Source organism: Teleopsis dalmanni, chromosome 2 (assembly GCF_002237135.1).
Source record: "Teleopsis dalmanni isolate 2A chromosome 2, ASM223713v2, whole genome shotgun sequence".
Taxonomy (NCBI): Eukaryota; Metazoa; Arthropoda; class Insecta; order Diptera; family Diopsidae; genus Teleopsis; species Teleopsis dalmanni.
In genome coordinates this window covers 106,698,395-106,717,248 of record NC_051847.1, presented here as the reverse complement: position 1 = coordinate 106,717,248, position 18,854 = coordinate 106,698,395, and the positions used below count along the sequence as shown (strand labels likewise).

The window sequence follows — 18,854 nt, the reverse complement described above, 5'->3', positions numbered from 1 at the left end:
CCTTTCAATCTAAAGAGATCGCCTTATGTGCATTTCTGGATGTAGAGGGAACTTTCGATAATACATCTTACGAATCCATATCTGGAGCACTAACCCGTAAAGATATAGACTTATGTACAATAATGTGGATAGATAGAATGTTGCGTGATAGGAACACATCTTCCAAGATGGGTAGCACTATCGTCAGCATTAATGCTGTACGAGGCTGCCCCCAGGGTGGGGTTCTCTCACCATTATTATGGACGCTGGTAGTCGACGACCTACTAGTTAAACTGGAGCAATCTGAATATCATGCCATAGGTTACACAAATGACATGGCAATCATTGTTTCTGGTAAGTTTGATACCACAGTTACGGATGAAACGCAGGCGGCCTTACACAAAGTCTCGAACTGGTGTACCAAAGTTTTATTTTTGGGCCTAAGTATTAACCCAAAAACAGCTGTAATTGTACCATTTTCCAGAAGGTATAAATTAAATATGGGGTCCCTATCTATTAAAGATACCCCTATCGAATGCTCCGACGAAGTCAAATATTTAGGGGTCACCCTAGATAAGCGTCTTAACTGGAGCACTCACCTGGATAAGATAATAGGCAAAGCCACCAGGGTCATGTGGTCGTGTAGGACCTCATATGGTAGAATCTGGAACTTAAGTCCTAGAATTATATCATGGTTATACCGCACAATGGTCAGACCCATTGTATCCTACACAGCTCTTGTTTGATGGAATAAAGCGCAACAAAAGGCTGCAATAGTCAAATGTAATAAGCTGCAAAGACTCGTATGTATCGCTATGACTGGAACTATTCGAACATGTCCCACATCAGCACTGGAGTCCATAATGGGTCTCACCCCTCAGCATCTCTTTATTAAAAAGACAGCAGCTATGAGTGCAGCTAGGCTACACCCTGTCATCAACATGCGCGGAAGTCTCGACAGTCAAAACTCTATCTGCAGACTAGCATAGAGATCATGGAGATCTGCGATAGGACAGATCACATAAACATCAAAGTTTGCTTTGGTAGGAAGTTCGAAGTCCTCATACCCGATCGATTGGAGTGGGTAAATAGCACTCCTGGACTTGAACCAAAAGTGATATCGTGGTACAGTGATGGTTCAAAAACCAATGAAGGAGTTGGTGCTGGAATATTTGGTCTCAACACCAGAATTTCGCTCACGCTGGGTATATGGCTCACTGTCTTCCAAGCAGAGGTTCACGCCATCGAGGTCTGCGCTCGCATCAACATTAACAAGAGGTTGAAAGGCGCCCGAATCTGTATCTATTCAGATAGTCAAGCAGCAATCAAAGAATTATGCTCCTGGAAGTTTTTCTCAAAGTTTCTAGTAGACTGCTATGATACACTGTAGCAACTGGCAAGCAATAATAAAGTGTTGCTGTGCTGCGTGTTACATCATCCCATTCTTTAGTGTCTATTCTAGAGAAATATAAAGCCTAGTTTGTTTCAGATGACATCTGATGAATATAAATTTTGTAAAGCATATTTGAGCAAAATTTAATGTTTTCACAAAATTGTCCGTGAAAACTAATTTTTGATCAAATATGCTATGTCAGCATTTGCACTATTCGTTGCAATCGCTTAAAATGATTATATATTTTTATTTTAAGTTAGTCTTAAGATACCTTTAATAAAGGAAACATCAAACTGAAGTTTTGTGTATTTTTTATATAAATATAATTGGGGCAGTCGACGGTGGTTTGTCTCAAGACAAAAGAGGACCTTAGAAAAAATCAATTCGGTAGTAATGTGCAAAGATTATCTGTATCTAAAAAGTGTACTTTGATAAAAAGTTTTAAAAAATAAACGCTAATAAACTGCAACAACTATTTGTATTTAAAAAGAGAACCTTAGAAAAAATCAAATCGGTAATAAAGTGCAAAGATTATCTGTACCATATTTAAAAAGTGTACTTTAATAAAAAGCAACAACTATTTGTATATAAAAGTTAACTTTAATAAAAAGCAAATCGCTAATAAAGTGCAAAGATTATCATATCTAAAAAGTGTACTTTAAGAGCGAACCCAATAACATACAAAAAAAAAATTAATAAATTTTGAATGAGGAGAGTAAAAGCATTTGATCTAAATCGACCAATTATAAACAACGAAATGAAGCAATTGCAGCAAAGATTTCAGGAATTGAAAGAAGTTATAAAGAGGCAAGAAGCTAAAATTCTGCTCTATCAACAAATACAACAGCAAGTTCAGCAAGTAAAATAAAATATGCAGCAATATTAAGGGCTTCTAGCACCAAGAGATATTTTGACGCAATTCCGCCAAATAAAATGCCTCAACAAGGATCATGATGCCATTGCCTTTATAGCATCAGCATAAGCTGTCATGGAACTATGTCCACCAGACAACCATCAATTAATGAAGCTATCTATGACCATTATAATCAACGAAAAGATATCAGGTGATGCTGGCAACTATATTTGGGGACTTGAACCAAATACAATCTGGGACCAAGTTAAAATGAATCTAATGGACTATTACCGACCGAGGGCAACATATGGCGATATTTACAATAAATGTCGCAATATTAAAGTAAGTAATCTAAGAGATTTATTTTCTTATTTTGAAATGGCGAGGTCAAAACTTAATAAAATATATAGATTCGATGATAATAAGCCAGACATTTATGAGCCAAGTAGAGTAGATAGGGACTTAGTAAATATTTTAATTGAAAAAATTGACATACCCTTAAGAACATATATTGATCAAAACAGTAAACTTAACGATGTTATTAGGAAGTATACGCAAATTAAAGATCTAGGTGATCCAATAACGATTCACTTTAGTTATAGACTGAAAAGATCATTGCAGCCACAATACTATAACAAACGAAATAACCAGACACCATCTGTATCCAATAATCAACATAATTACAGCAGTAATTTCAGGCAAAACAATCAGAATGGTAGGTCAACACAGTCAAACCTAAATAATAAGTTCAGTAATTCAATTCAGACTAGAAACTCACATATGAGTGTTGATACCCAAAATACTAGACGTTGCCAAATTAATAAAAGAACTGATTTTCAGCCAATGGATATTGGTAATGTAGAGGAGGATGTAAATTTTTTTAACCTGCTTTGATCATCAGATTGCCCATAATAACAGTAACAATTGGTAGCAAAGAAATTAGATGTCTCATTGATACCGGTTCTGACACTAGTTTAATTAAACCAAATATTCTTAAAGATCATTTCACTGAACAGAAACTCCCAACACTCATCTTTTTCCGAACAATAAATGGAATTAATCAAGTAGCACATAAAATAATTACTTCTATACCTAGAGAGCTTAAAGTCTCAGGTACCTTCCATTGAAAGATAATTAACTTCAGTAGTAAAAATTATGATGCCATAATAGGACAAAATTTTCTCATTCCTCTTAAAGGTAAGATTGATGAAGAGAAAAAGTTTGTCAACATATTAGGAAATATTAAATATTATTAGCCCCTATGAAAATCAGGAAATATGTACACTTGAATTCAGCGACATAGAAAATTTAGATTTGAGACATTTAAATTCTGAAGAAAACCAATCATTAAAAAAATTATTACAGGACTTTAGTGAACTAGTTTTCAAAGAGGGGGATAAACTCTTTTTTACACACGAAATTAAGCATGAAATTGTTACTACGTGTAATCGACCTATTTATTCAAAAATATACAGATATCCACAAACTCATGAACTAGAAATTCAAAGGCAGATAAAAGAAATGTTAAAGCATAATATAATTAAAGAAAGCAATTCTGCTTATAAAAGTCCCTTGTGGATAGTCCCAAAAAAAGTGGACAAATCTGGTTGTCAAAAATGGCGGATCGTAATTGATCACAGAATACTGAATGAAGTTACTGTAAATGACAAATTCCCAATTCCTAATATAGATGGAATTTTGGATAAATTAGGCAAAGATAAATATTTTTCGTCTATAGACCTTGCTAAAGGCTTCCATCAAATTTTGATGGACAAAAATGACAGAAAAAAAACTGCATTTTCTACTCCACTAGGCCATTATGAATTCTTGCGAATGCCTTTTGGACTTAAAAATGCTCCATCGACGTTTCAACGACATGAATTCCGTGCTTTGAGAATTTATAAATAAAATTTGCGTCATTTATTTAGACGATGTATTAATTTTTAGTACTTCCTTGTCTGAACATATGGAGAACATGAAAAAAATTTTTCTAAAACTAAAAGAAGCTAAATTAAAAATTCGGTTGGAAAAATGTAGTTTCCTAAAAAAGGAAACCGATTTTTTAGGTCATTTGCTTACACTTGAAAGTATTAAGCCAAACCCAGCTAAAGTTGAGGTAATACAAAATCTAAGGTTGCCCACAACCCAGAAACAAATTAAATCTTTCTTGGGTATTACTGTTTTCTACAGGAAATTCATTAAGGACTATTCCAAAATAGCATATCCGATGGTCACATATCTTAAAAAGAATGCTAAAGTAAATGTAAATAATCCAAATTACATCACTGCTTTTAAAAAACTAAAGGATATTATAATATATCCTCCAATACTAAGATACCCTTGTAACGACACGGATTTTCCCGTTTCGTTGTAATTTATACTGGGGTATCCTCAGTCTTTTCCAGGGGGTCGCTACAATAAATTTATAATCGCGGAGACAGGACTTCTCAAATAAAAGATTGTGTGTTTAATTTTAAATGTAGATTTATTTAAAATAAAATTAATTCATTAAAATAGTCATAAAAAAAATGAATTTAATTAAACGCAATTAGATATAACTTGACATTGATTATATATTTCAAAGTGGATTTTAATAAAATATTATGATTTCTTTATAATCGTATTTAAAAAAAAAACAAAAGTTAGTTAAAAATAAGTAGATATGAACTTTAGATTCTTTCCCAGGTGACAAGCTGGATCCGGTAATTGTTTCTTTGGCGTTCGTGATGATCTCTAGTTTGTTTTCGTGGTTGGCACTTTCGTATGATTGTCCACTCTCGTTGCACCTGTTAGGGACAGAAGGGTTAGTGTATAAAAAAAATATATTTCTTTGTTCGGTTATGGAATATCTATACAATAGTGTCCAAGTGTCTTGACTTAAAACCGCCCAGGCGCTTGTACACAATTATATATATATTTTAGTAATTTATACAACTAGGCTTAAAACCGCCACTGTGTCAGACAATTTTTTTAATATTTATTTAGTTTATATGTTGACATACAATGCCACCGAGTGGCACGTTTTAAGCTCATTACTGATGCCAGCAATTTCGCAATTCGCGCAGTCTTGACACAGGAAGAACATCCAATTTCTTTTGCTTCACGAACATTAAATGACCACGAGAAGAATTACTCCACTATCGAGAAAGAACTATTGGCGATAGTATGGAGAGTAAAATAATTTAGATCTTATATTTTCGGAAGGGAGTTTGATCTGCAAACAGATCATCAACCACTGAAGTGGTTGCAATCCAAAAATTCTGGTAAAGATATTAACCCTAGGTTACAAAGATGGTTAGTTCAATTAGGGAAATAAGATGCAAGAATAGACTATATAGCAGGGAAAGAAAATAAAATAGCCGACTTTCTTAGCCGTATCAATTGTAACGAGATCAGCCTATTAGAATCCGACAATTTGGGAATCAATCTAGACGATATGCTGAAAATCAAAAACCTAAGCGCTGGAGAGCAATCAGACAACACTTCAATGGAAGTCCAATCCAATTATTCTCAAAGAAATATTTCAATTTCAAGAGCTAATGTTAGTGACAACTTAACCGAGGTCGATACTATTTATTCTCAGCCAGAAAATTTCAATAATCACTTCACAATTCTTGACACTGTCAAAAATCGCTTTAGTAAACAAATTATATTGGAGGAAACCAAAGAAACTGACATTCATAGACATACAAGATATTTCTTCTGGAAACGTAACCGATATAGTAAAAAGAAATTTGAGAAAGGGAAAATAGCAATATTTTCTAAACTCAACAATCACGATTACAACAAGTTACAACAAATTTTATTGAACTCATTTTTAAATATAAAAACCATATTGTTCGTTAAGTGCAGCTATCTTGCTTTAGACATAGAAGAAGAAGGTGAATTGAAAAAACAAATATCTCTATTCCACAAATATCAAGTTGGACATTCAGGTATTGTACCGACATATAATGGTATGAAACATAAAATCTATCATCCACAACTAAAAATAAAAGTACATGAAATAATTAACAATTGCGATATATGCAATGGTGGAATATATGACCGTAACCCAATAAAGCCTAAATTTCGAATAACAGAAACGCCAAATACGATAAATGAAATTGTGCAAATAGATACCTATGTCAATAGCAAACAATCATTTATAGTGTTCATAGACACGTTTTCAAAACATGTTGTATTTTTTCATTTACCAGATAAGAATAGTCAAACGTTAATTCAAAAGATAAACGAATTTTTAGCCATTAAGGGGCACATAAAAAAATTTATCTTTGACAATGAGTTTAACTCAAGAAATGTTCAAGACTTTTTAAATAGAGAAGGTATACAGTACCAGGGAATTCCGATGTCGAAAGACTAAATAATACTATTACTGAAAGGATTAGGACACTAAACCTAGAAAAAAAACTTCCTATAATTACCCAAATGTGTAACACAGTAAGATTCTACAATAATTCTTACCATAACACTATAAAAACTTCACCATTACAAGTCCAAAATAGCAAGGTCGAACGCAATATCATTAAGGGAAGAGTACAACAAATGAAAAACAGGACTATTTTTAAAAAAAAAACAGAATCGAGAAATCTATGTCAAAAAAAGAGAACAAGGATTTATTAAAAACTATAAAAACGTTAGACACAAAGAAGAACATAAGTTTGTTAAAAAACCTTTAGAAAATGTTCATTTAACAAATATTAAACGACCGTTTAAATTTTCAGGTAATTCTAACAATGTTAATACTTCTATTGACAATTGTGTTCACGAACGGAGCAATATGGGTAATTGAAACCGATACAGGATATACTACAATTAGACTTACTGAGGTTGAAATAGTTAACACTATCACCGTTTTACACATAATTAGTCCACAAGAAATTCAAAACATAGTTCAAGCTATAGAGTCAAATATAAAATCACTAGGTTTAGTGCATAAAGAATTGATTAGAAGAGAAGTAGAAATACTTAAATCAAAAATTAAATCGATTACTCCAGAGGAATATAACAGGTCCAAAAGAGGTTTAATTAATATTTTAGGTACAGCTCAAAAATGGTTATATGGAACCATGGATGATGATGATAGGCAAGAAATAAATGAACACCTTAAAGTAATAAATGGATATAACGAAATGTTAATTCACAACATGAATAAGCAAATAGTGATCAACAACCACTTCAATGAAAGCCTTAACATTCTTAAACGCAGTATAGAGAAAGATAGAGAATACATAGAAACATTCTTTTGGGGCAGATATACCATAATGATATTACAAAATATTTATTATATGCAGAGCAAATGCTAAAAATTAAGAGCTTAGAGTCTTACATAAATCAAATACAGGATAATATTGCCTCAGCTAAACATAATATCTTGCATCCAAGTATTCTTACCGGCGCAGAAATAGAAAGATACAAAATTGACTTATTTAAATTAAAATTGTTAAAGTTAGGCATGATGCATTATGAAAAGTCTAAACTTATTATTGCCATTAAAATTCCATATGACTATATCACAACAGATATTAAAGCAATTATTCCCATACCCAATAATGAAAACTATGAAATAGCCGAAGAAATACAATATGTAGTAGACATCAACAATGTTAGGTACACTTATAAAGAAAATATGTTATATAAGGATTTAGTTAGAGGTAAAAGCTGTACAATTCATAATGTTGAAATTTGATTATTGTAACTTAGATTTATGAAATAAAAAAGACGTGCATTCATTTAATATTAGTATTTTATTACTCCAATTCAGATTTTAGAAAAAAGAAAAACGTGTTTACTCCACGAGGTTTAAAAACGCAAGAGAGAGGCAAAACAAAAGTAAAATGATAAAATAAGAAATATACAACAATAAGTGTTGCCACAATGTTAAAAGCGAACATTTTCAACACATAATAACTGTATTTTTAAGTTTAACGATAAATATCAATTGGAAATTATAAATGAAGAAACAATAATAATTAAACAACTAAAAATTAACTAAGATGTATTTAGAAATAGAAAAGAAATTATTGAAGAAACATATGTTTATGAGTATGATAAGAGTGAAAATATTACGGAAGTAGAACAAGTAAAATTTAATAAAATTGTACTACAACATTTTGAAAATATTGAAGAAATCAAGAAATTAAAAGAACATAAATATGCATCTTATTCTGTAAGTTTCGTTATCCTAATAACCATTGTTATAATAATAATTCTATTAATTTTAAAAAGAAACAACACTAAAGTAATAACTACAAATAATATTGTAACCGAGCCTCAGAAGAGTCTCGAGTCAAGGGATGAAGGTGTTACATCATCCCATTCTTTAGTGTCTATTCTAGAGAAATATAAAACCTAGTTTGTTTTAGATGACATCTGATACATAAATTGTGTAAAGCATATTTGAGCAAAATTTAATGTTTTCACAAAATTGTCCGTGAGAACTAATTTTTGATCAAATATGCTATGTCAGCGTTTGCACTATTCGTTGCAATCGCTTAAAATGATTTTATATTTTTATTTTAAGTTAGTCTTAAGATACCTTTAATAAAGAAAACATCAAACTGAAGTTTTGTGTATTTTTTTATATAAATATAATTTGCGTGCCTGGTCATACAGGAATTAATGCTAATGAGTCTGCCGACAGTCTTGCATGGGCAGGATCTGTCACTCAAATCTGTGGACCAGAACCTTATTGTGGATTAAGTTGGTCTACAACTAGGTCTATAATCAATAATTGGATTTCAACCGAGAGAAGTCGCTACTGGCGCGCAAGTCGAGGTAACCGTCAGGCTAAAGAGCTGGTTCATCCTTATAATTACTGTTCGTGAATCAAATACACATTACATTGGGATTGTTTCGAACATTTCTTCAAAAAAAGCGAAATGCATTGCAACACCTCCCTTTTGTAGACACACATATAGCTTGGTTGTTATTCGTGGTAGTTCGGTGTGTGCACTTGGCTTTTTATTTGTTACAATTGAAAAACTTTAAAATTAAATTAGAAAATTAATTAATGCGTATTCTTAATCAAAAATTGGTCCGGATTATATTTGTATCATATTTAAACCCTATTTCGTTATGGTAGAGGAAATGAAGAGGTTAATGCCTGTCTTAAGGACGCCTTAAGGGCTCAATTACTCGAGCAATTGCTTACGCAACCAGTCCTCCAGAAAAAGTGTCCTACGATGAAATCGTAACTAGGACTGACAAACTAGAAGATATTTGACAGCAATTTGTTAGGTCAACGGATGAGATGTACGCGTTTCGAAATGTTCCTGACTGCGTTGACCCTGATTCCGATTTCGCTACATATGAGGAGAAGTACCTGTCCACTCAAAGTTGCATGCTTGCGTTGAAACGTGACCAAACATGGCGATCTAAAGATGATGATGATATCATGAATAAGTTAGTGGAACAGCAAGCCTCATTTATAAAACAAATTTTATCCACTTCTAATGTTTCATCCTTTCAGGGAAATGAGTTACCTAAAATTAACATTCCGCACTTCTCAGGAAAATATGCAGATTGGCCATCATTTAGAGATTTATTCACCAGCTCTATTGACTCAAAGCAGAATCTTTCTTTTATGCAAAAATTTTACTACTTGAAATCTCTATTGAAGGATGAAGCTGCTGCTGTTATCAAACATATTCCAGTTACGGAAGCTGCTTACAGTACAGCGTGGACACGTCTACTGGAGCATTTTAATTGCCCTTAGCACATCGTCACGGCATTTATTGAAAACATTATGGCGCTTCCATCAACATTGCAGGAAAATTGTGTAATTTTAAGGAGATGGTGCAAACGAAACAATAAGGGGTCTCGACGCAGTAGGTCAAACCAATTGTGATTGTTGGCTTATCCATTTGTTATTATCGAAGGTTGACCCTAAATCTCGTCGCAAAAGAATACATGAGAGTCGAGGGGATACTTCGCCGTCAATCTCTGAATTTTTTGAATTTTGGGATTCTCGCTGTGAAGAATTAGAGTTGAACCAGTATAAATCTAATTCAAATTTAAAACCGTAGACAAATCAAAATCATCTCTCGTTTCTGTCGATAAAGGGTTACAAAAATGTGTCAAATGTAATTCAACTGAGCACAGTATACCTAAATGTAATGCATTTCTATCGATGTCTATCGATGAGCGCCACGAGTTTGTGAAAAGTCACTCGTTATATTTCAATTGTCTCAGATCGGGACATTCATCATACACATGTAATTCCAAATTCCAATGTAGAGAATGACATAAGCGCCACCACACTCTTATACACAAGTTGCAGGTTGATTCGCAAACAATAATTGCTTCATCAACATCAGCATCCGCTGCGATATCCTCTGGTAAGCCATGGTCAACTGTTGCTAATGTTTCTCGTTCAGATATTTTGAATCCCACTACTTGTCTGGAATCTTCGCCAACAGTAACCACTCTAACTTGTCATCAAGCCAGCAGATACCTGTTACCAACAACACTTGTTGACGTCCGAAACACTCAAAATAGATATGTTACATGCCGTGTCCTTCTTGATAGTGCGTCGGAACTAAGTTATATTTCAGAGCAATGTGCTTCCCGTATTGCTGTGTCTGGAATTTCTTCTGTTAAGGCCGAGACTACACGTGGCTGTTGTACACTCTATATGAAATCAAAGGTTTCCCAGGACACACTAGATGTAAGTGTTCATATCTTGAGCAAGATTATATCAGCAATTCCTACGTCACAAATCAATACTCCTACTATGGAGCAACTCAAGGACTTGAATCTTGCAGATCCATCTTTTAATTCTTCATCACCGATTGATATTTTACTTGGTGTTGACTAAGTTTGGAAAATATTTACTTTTAAGAAAATTTTAGACTCTTGTGGTAATCCTATTGCTATATCAACAATATTCGGATGGGTGGTGATATCAGTTCAGGCATCCATGGATAATGTAGTATCGTCTCTTGTAACTACGATTGATATAGATCGCTCGCATCGAAAATTTTGGGAAATAGAGGAAGCCTTTCATCCATTGCCATTAGGCACAGAAAATTTTCACATAAAAACGCATTTTTTAGAAACGCACGCACGACGCTCTGACGGCAAATATATTGTGGAGCTTCCATTCAGGAAAAAGGGTATCAAATTCGGAAACACGCTTCAAGGGGTTACATTAAGGTTTAATGCTGTTGAACGTCGCCTACTGAAGGACAGTCACCTTCGTAAGCAAGGTGACTACGCACCATTTTTCTCTATGAGGGTCGTCGAACAGCTTGCAAAGCATCACCAAAGAACATACCCTCTCGCTGTGATAATCATTTCTGGTAGATTTTTACGTTGACAATGTCATTACTGGTTCGCAGTCCGTGAGTGAACTAGAAGAAAAGCGTGACGAGCTAATTCAACTTTGTGCGGAAGCAGGATTTGAACTTCAAAATGGGTCTCTAATTGTAGTTCCATAACCTCTAATTTTTATGATCAGTCTGATCAATGTTTTTTGAAGGATGACAAAGGTTTTGTGTATCTATTAGAAGTCATGCGAGGACGTAGGATATAAGGTTTGCTTAAATGGAATTCCAAAATTAACTAAGCGACAAGTGTTATCAGACGTATCACGGATTTTTGATCTATTGGGCCATCTTGCTCCTGTTATTGTTCAATTCATAATCTTTTTCCAAGAATTATGGCTCACGAATTTGAAATGAGACAACCATCTCCCTTCTAATCTCGCTGAAGTTTGGCTAAAATGTCGTGAAGACTTAAATAATGTTGCAAAATTGTCATTGCCAAGATGGGTGTGTAACTCTCTTAATTACATTAAGTTAGATGGATTTTCGGATATTTCAACAAAGGCATATTCTGCAGCCGTTTATTGTCGATTCCAGAATAAGGATGGGGATATAAGGACATCTCTTGTTGCTGCAAAAACACGTGTAGCGCCGTTGAAACAAATTTCTTTGCCGCGACTAGAGTTATGAGTTATTGCGAGTTGTATCATACATCGTACGGTTTCGTAAGAAAATGCATCCCCGATATGTTCAGCAAGGCCGTGAGCAATCTACCTTTTATGAATTAAGTGAAGCTTCACTAATTTGCTTACGACTTGCACAAACCTGCTACAAGGAAGATTTGCTGCAATTAACAAATAACAGGGAGCTTAGCAGAAGATCTACCTTACTCAAACTTGCCCCATTCGTTGATGATACCGGAATTTTACGTGTCGGTGGAAAAATTACGCATTCAACGTTAAATAAGAACACCCGTCATCCTATTATACTCCCGAAAGAACATAGAATTAAACACCTTAATCCTAAACGATGAATATCAGAAAAATCTTCATCCAGGAGAATCTGCACTTTTCGTTTACGTCCGGCAGAACTACTGGATTTTTGGAGCACGAAATATAATAAGGAGGTTAACTCAAATATCTCAAATGCTTTCGTCAACGCCAGCTAACAACACAACAGTTCATGACAGATCTACCAGCAGTGCGAGTTCGACAAGCACATCCCTTTGAAAATACTGGGTGCGATGACGCTGGGCACTTCTCACAGAAATTAAATAACGGAAGAAATGCACGTACTTTCAAGGGGTATATTTGCTTATTTTTTTGCCTCGTTACATCTGCCATACATTTTGAACTCGCTACTGACCTAAGTACTAATTGCTTCCTAGCAGCACTTCGCCGTTTCATGTCCCGTCGTGGAAAGTGTTCTTCAATCTTTAGTGATAATGGAAGGATTTTTCTTGGTGCTGCTAGTGTGTTAAACGAGATATATGCAGCAATTATGTCACAGTTTCGGAACGAAATCATTGCACCACATTGGGGTGGAGTCTGGGAATCGGCAGTGCGATCAGTCAAGTCACATTTACAGCGCGTAATAGGCAATGCAGTGCTTACGTTTGAGCAGATGAATACTTTGCTGACACAGATTGAAGCAGTTGTAAATTCTCGCCCCCTAGGCGCTACATCAGACTCGGATACTAATTATCTTTCTTCTTTTCATTTTTTGATTGGTCGCCCGTATACGTTGGTTCCAGAAGACGATCTAAGTCATATAAACGACAACAAATTAGACTACCGGCAGCACATAGAAAATATGCTTCACGGATTTTGGCGTACATTACATCAGGAATACTTAACATCTCTACAAAACCGTCCAAAATGGTTTCGACTGCAACCCAATATAGCCGTGGGCAACATAGTGGTCATTACGGAATCGAGCATACCACCAGCAAAGTGTCTCATAGCTAAGGTAACTGAAATACATCTTGGTTCAGATGGGCTCGTTCAAATCGTAAAACTTTACACTGTACACGAGGAGATAACGCGACCCATTACAAAGGTTGTTGTTTTACCTGTACTCTGAAACGCGATTTCAGGGTCGCCCGGGGTGTTCGTGAGCCAAATACACCGTACATTGGGATTGCACCTTTTTGAACACTTGTTCAAACACAGCAAAATGCATTGTAACACCACCCTTTTGTAGAGACACTTTTAGCTGGGTTGTTATTCGTGGTAGTTCGGTGTGTGCACGTGGATTTTTGTTTGTTATAATTAAAAAACTTTATAAATAAATAAAATCGATCTTAGAAAATTAATTAATGTGTATTCTTAATCAGTTACAATAAGGTATCCTTCTTCAGCAGAACAGAGTTGAGGTTGCTGATGGGATATCTAACGGGTCACCACGGACTACGTTACCATATCAACAAAATGGACCTGTCCGAAGAGATAGATTGGAGATTTTGCTTAGAAGCAGAGGAAACAATGTTGTGAGTCGAAAGGCTCAACCTATGAAGAACGTGCTGATTTATATTCCAATATAAGGCATGCCTAAAAGTAGGCAGCGTCGTTGGCAGCTTGCTCAATAGTAGTAACCAAGGTCAGCTTGTCGGTAAGAAATGCTGATTTTCGGTTTTTGTTAATTGTGTCAAGCTGAAAGCGACATTGGAAATTGTATGAAAAACAAACACGATTATTTTACACACACGGAAAATGTTTATTTATTTATTCAATTTAGGAAAAAATTAGACTAGAATAATTTATATCTCGCCAAGCCAAATAACCGTGCACACTCTATGCCAGTCAAGTAAAGAAGAAGGAGAAAGAAAAAGCAAAAAAACGAAGCCAAAATTATCGCTGCCAGATGTTAGGATGCCATCGTCAAAAACTACTAAATGTGTGCTGCCATATCGCCTAGTTACTGTGCCAAATCTCAAACATCCTCCCCGGCTGGACGGGTACGTTCAGGATGCTCCACAAGCCTGCATTTCTTTTGGATAGGTCGCATGCATTCGCCTGCTGAATGCTTGATCGTGACTACTCGTACCAAACCATCTTCGCCTGGGTGAAGTTTAATCACCCTGCCAAGCCGCTAATGTGTTGCTGGTAGATTCTCGTGCTGGATAACCACGACATCGCCTATGTTGATGTTGTTGCCATTCTGATGCCATTTGGAACGTGGTTGCAAAGTTGAAAGATATTTATCATGCCATTGTCGCCAAAAATGCTGTTGCATTTGCCTTAATTGTCGCCAGTATGATAATTTGTTGCTAGGTACCTTGCCAATAGGTTCATCTGGTACTGCCAATAGAGATCTGCCAATTAGGAAATCTGCAGGTGATAGAGTCATCTTGTCGTCACAAGTGTCATGCAATGGTATAAGTGGACGTGAATTCAAGCAAGCCTCGATATGTACAAGTAGAGTATGTAGCTGATCATAGTAAATGGAATGGGTGCCAACAATGCGTAGTAAGTGCTTCTTCGCTGACTTAACGGCAGCTTCCCATAGACCGCCTTGATGAGGTGCGCCAGGTGGTAGAAAATGCCATTTTGTGCCTCGATTTGCCAATTGCTGTTGAAAATATTCATTATCCCAAGCCTGTAAGTCAGCGGCCATTAAGCGATCTGCACCAATGAATGTAGTGCCATTGTCACTGTATAAATGATTACATGGACCACGCCGGTTTACGAAACGGGTGTATGCATTTATGAAAGCCTCAGAAGTGAGATCTTCAGCCAGTTCGATGTGCACTGCCTTGGTTACCATGCACACAAAGATTGCCACGTAAGCCTTCCGCACGGTTCGTACAGCCTTGGAGCCAATGCGTATGTTGAATGGACCGCAATAGTCTAAGCCAGATCTTGCAAATGGTGGAGATGGGGTGACCCGAGCCTTTGGTAATGTCGCCATACGTTGTTTTAGCATTATGTGTTTATGCCGCCTGCAAATCGCACATGAGTGTATGCATTGCTTAACCAAAATGCGTGCCTGTAGAATCCAATATTTGTGTCGAATCGTATGAAGCATAATTTGTATACCACCATGAAGTGTGTCCTGATGCACCTGCCATATTAAAAGCCTGGCCAATGTGCTATCCTTCGGAAGAATGATTGGATGACGTTGTGGCTCTGCCACCCTCGCATTATGTAGGCATCCGCCTACTCGCAATATATTTTCCGCTGTTAAGTTGATGAACGGACTCAGTGCAATGATCTTGCTGGATGTGGATATGGGCTGTGCCTTTTTCAACTCGCCTTCCATTATTGCCAGATCTGCTGGTGCACAGTGGTGCAGCTCATTGATTGAATAATCAGTTGAATTAGGACCGTGCCACCATAATGCGTAGTTTTGCAACGCCAAAGGAGATATGCCACGACTGGCGCAATCAGCTGGGTTGAGTTTGGTAGGAATGTGATGCCAATGCCTGATATCTGTCATCGATTGAATGCAGCCAACGCGATTAGCAACGTACTGCTTTAATTGTGATGTGTTTTTGCGTAGCCAACATAGAGCAATATTTGAGTCGGAGTATAGAGTGTATGGTACGTGCTCCAAATGCAAAGCCTGCCTTGTTTCGTGTAAAAGAGTAGCCAACAATTGCGCAGCACAAAGTTCCAATCGGGGTACTGTTACCGAATGTAATGGTGCCACTTTAGTTTTTGATACGATAATGTGACTAGTGATATTGCCATTGTGGTTTGTTGCCAAATAGAGTGCTGCAGCCATTGCCTTGACACTAGCATCGCAGAAGCCATGAAGTTGTATTTGATAACCAGGTTGCATGCCTATCCAACGCGGTATTCGCACTGCCTCCAGTTGGGACAGCTGCCTTCGGTATATGAGCCATTCTTGCAACAGTTCAAGTGGTAATGGGTCGTCCCATTCCAATTTTGCCTGCCAGAGTTTCTGTATGAAAAGTTTAGCCGTAATGATAACCGGTGCCAACATGCCAATTGGATCATATAATTTTGCAGCATCGCTAAGCACTTGCCTTTTCGTAAGATGTTGTGCATCATAAGAGCTGACCTGATAGAAGAGTTCATCAGTGAGTGGATCCCAGTGTAAGCCAAGAACAGTAGTTTCTGCCAAGTGCGGATAAAGCTGACATGGATCAGCATCGCCAAGAAGATGTGCCAAGACTTCAGCGCTATTCGATTTCCATTTCCTTAGATGGAACTGACCGTCTGCCAAAACAGATGAGACATCGGCCGCCAGTTGAATCGCCATGCCAATAGAAGGTGTACTCTTAAGGTAGTCATCTACGTAGAAATCATTCAGGATGCTGTGCAAAGCAGTTTTAGCTCGTACTTCATCTGAGAGTTTATAAGAGTTGTCTCTGCCACATTGCTGCATAGCGCGAACAGCCAAATATGTGCCACTAGTTGTGCCATATGTAACGGTAGCCAATTGATATGTGCGAATGGGCTGATCGGATGATTCCCGCCAGAGGATCTGTTGCCACTGCCTGTGCCTCTCGTCAACCTTGACTTGCCTGAACATTTTCTCCACATCAGCTGTGAATGCTATTCGATGCTGCCTGAAGCGAGGCAAAAGGTTAAGTAATAAATCCTGTATTGAGGGGCCAGCGAGTTGTGTATCATTTGATGATATGCCATTCGATGTTTTTGCGGAAGCATTGAATACGACTCGGAATTTTGCCATGACTGCATGATGTGGAATGTAGTATGCCTGAGATGAGTCGCCTGAATGATGCTGAATAGGGTGCATGTGACCAAGTTGTTCGTATTTGCGCATAAAAGCCACATATCTTTGCCTCAGCTCTGAGTTGGATGCCAATTTTCGTTCCAACTGGTGAAATTGCCTAAGTGCCATTTGATGTGAATTCCCAAGTGGTGGAGCATCTGGTGTAAATGGTATTTGTACACAATAACTGCCATCATCAAAACGCTTATGTGTGCTCATGAAAATGCACTCGCAAAGATCAACTGCTGCTAGTGTATCGCCTTTAGCCATGTCAATTTCTTTGGATTCAAATAGCCTGTGTAGAAGGTCATCAACTCGCTCATCAGGCGCCTCCACACGCAATGCCATAGATTGTTCCGCCTTGTACTAATGCACGGTTGCTTCGGCTGGTCCGAATACAACCCAGCCTAATTGCGTATTTTGTGCCACAGGATCATCAAGTTCGCCACGAACTATGCCATCTGCCAACAATTGGCCCCATACGTCTGAGCCAAGCAATGCATCTATAACACCAGTTTCGCCAAATTTCGGGTCTGCCAAAGGCAAATTGCGTAAATGCTGCCAACAGTTTTCCATGATTGGAGCCACAGGGATTGCTGAGGTAATTTTGTTGATGATGTAGAATTCAACATCTAAGCCAAATAAAGCATTGACAGTCGAAAATATGCGCAAGACTGCCCGGCCATTAGTATATGAACGATTGCCACTGCCAACGCTTTGTAATTGCAATGCACTTTTCTGCTTCCGCAGAGCCAGTTGATTAAAATATCGCGTACTCATTAGACTTACCTGAGAGCCTGGATCGCATAGAGCTCGACACGAGTCGATATCGCCAAAGCCATTTAAGATGCGTATTTGTGCTGTTGCCAAGAGTATAACCCGATTGCCTATAGTAGCGAATGTCTGCATTGGATGGTGTAGTCACTGATGCACACGTGGTGGGATGCCAGCCTGGTTCGGTTTCGCTGGTGCCTGAGGTGTAGTTTGTTTGGACTCTTGCAAAGGAGGAGTTTGCGCTGGTGAACTTCGGCATAGTAGAATGTGATGCCTGCCATTGCATATGCGACAATTAGTTGAGCCACATGCCTTAGTAGAATGTCCAGGTTTCAATCAATTGAAGCAAAGATTCGAGCCTTTTAGCAATGTGAAGCGCTTCGCTGGTGAGCAAGCCAATAGCCTGGTGCAGTTGCCTATTTGGTTTGTCCTCATTAGACATGAGTTTGGCCTTTTATGATCAGCCTGAGATGTGCCACGATATTGCTGCATGCCAAAGCCATACAACGTAGTCATCCGCCATTATTTTTGCAGCTACCAGCTTTAATGATGACCACGCAGCCGTACGCCTATTTTAGGGCAGCCATATTTTCTTCGTATAAAAACGCCAAAAAAGCCAAAAACGCAATTTAATTTTAAATAAAAACCGAAACTCCCGGGTTTCGGCACCAACAAATGTATGAAAAACAAACACGATTATTTTACACACACGCAAAATGTTTATTTATTTATTCAATTTAGGAAAAAATTAGACTAGAATAATTTATATCTCGCCAAGCCAAATAAACGTGCACACTCTATGCCAGTCAAGTAAAGAAGAAGGAGAAAGAAAAAGCAAAAAAACGAAACCAAAATTATCGTTGCCACATGTTAGGATGCCATCGTC

The 18,854-nt window shown here is 37.0% G+C and overlaps 2 protein-coding genes across 2 annotated transcripts; one reads left to right on the top strand and one right to left on the bottom strand.

Annotated features, from left to right (window-relative positions):
* The first annotated feature begins 12,673 nt into the window (after positions 1–12,673).
* On the top strand, positions 12,674–13,573 carry LOC119675329. The gene has a single exon (XM_038086522.1). It carries the CDS (start codon positions 12,674–12,676, stop codon positions 13,571–13,573), a length of 900 nt encoding a protein of 299 aa, XP_037942450.1.
* Positions 13,574–14,581: 1,008 nt separating this feature from the next.
* On the bottom strand, positions 14,582–17,542 carry LOC119675328. The gene has a single exon (XM_038086521.1). The coding sequence runs from the start codon at positions 17,540–17,542 to the stop codon at positions 14,582–14,584; it is 2,961 nt and encodes a 986-aa protein (XP_037942449.1).
* Between the last annotated feature and the right edge of the window lie 1,312 nt (positions 17,543–18,854).

What these genes read in the sequence shown, in the direction of transcription:
- LOC119675329 (XM_038086522.1), top strand. Translation starts at nt 12,674, where the DNA reads ATGACAGATCTACCAGCAGTGCGAGTTCGACAAGCACATCCCTTTGAA.
- LOC119675328 (XM_038086521.1), bottom strand. Translation starts at nt 17,542, where the DNA reads ATGGCATTGCGTGTGGAGGCGCCTGATGAGCGAGTTGATGACCTTCTA.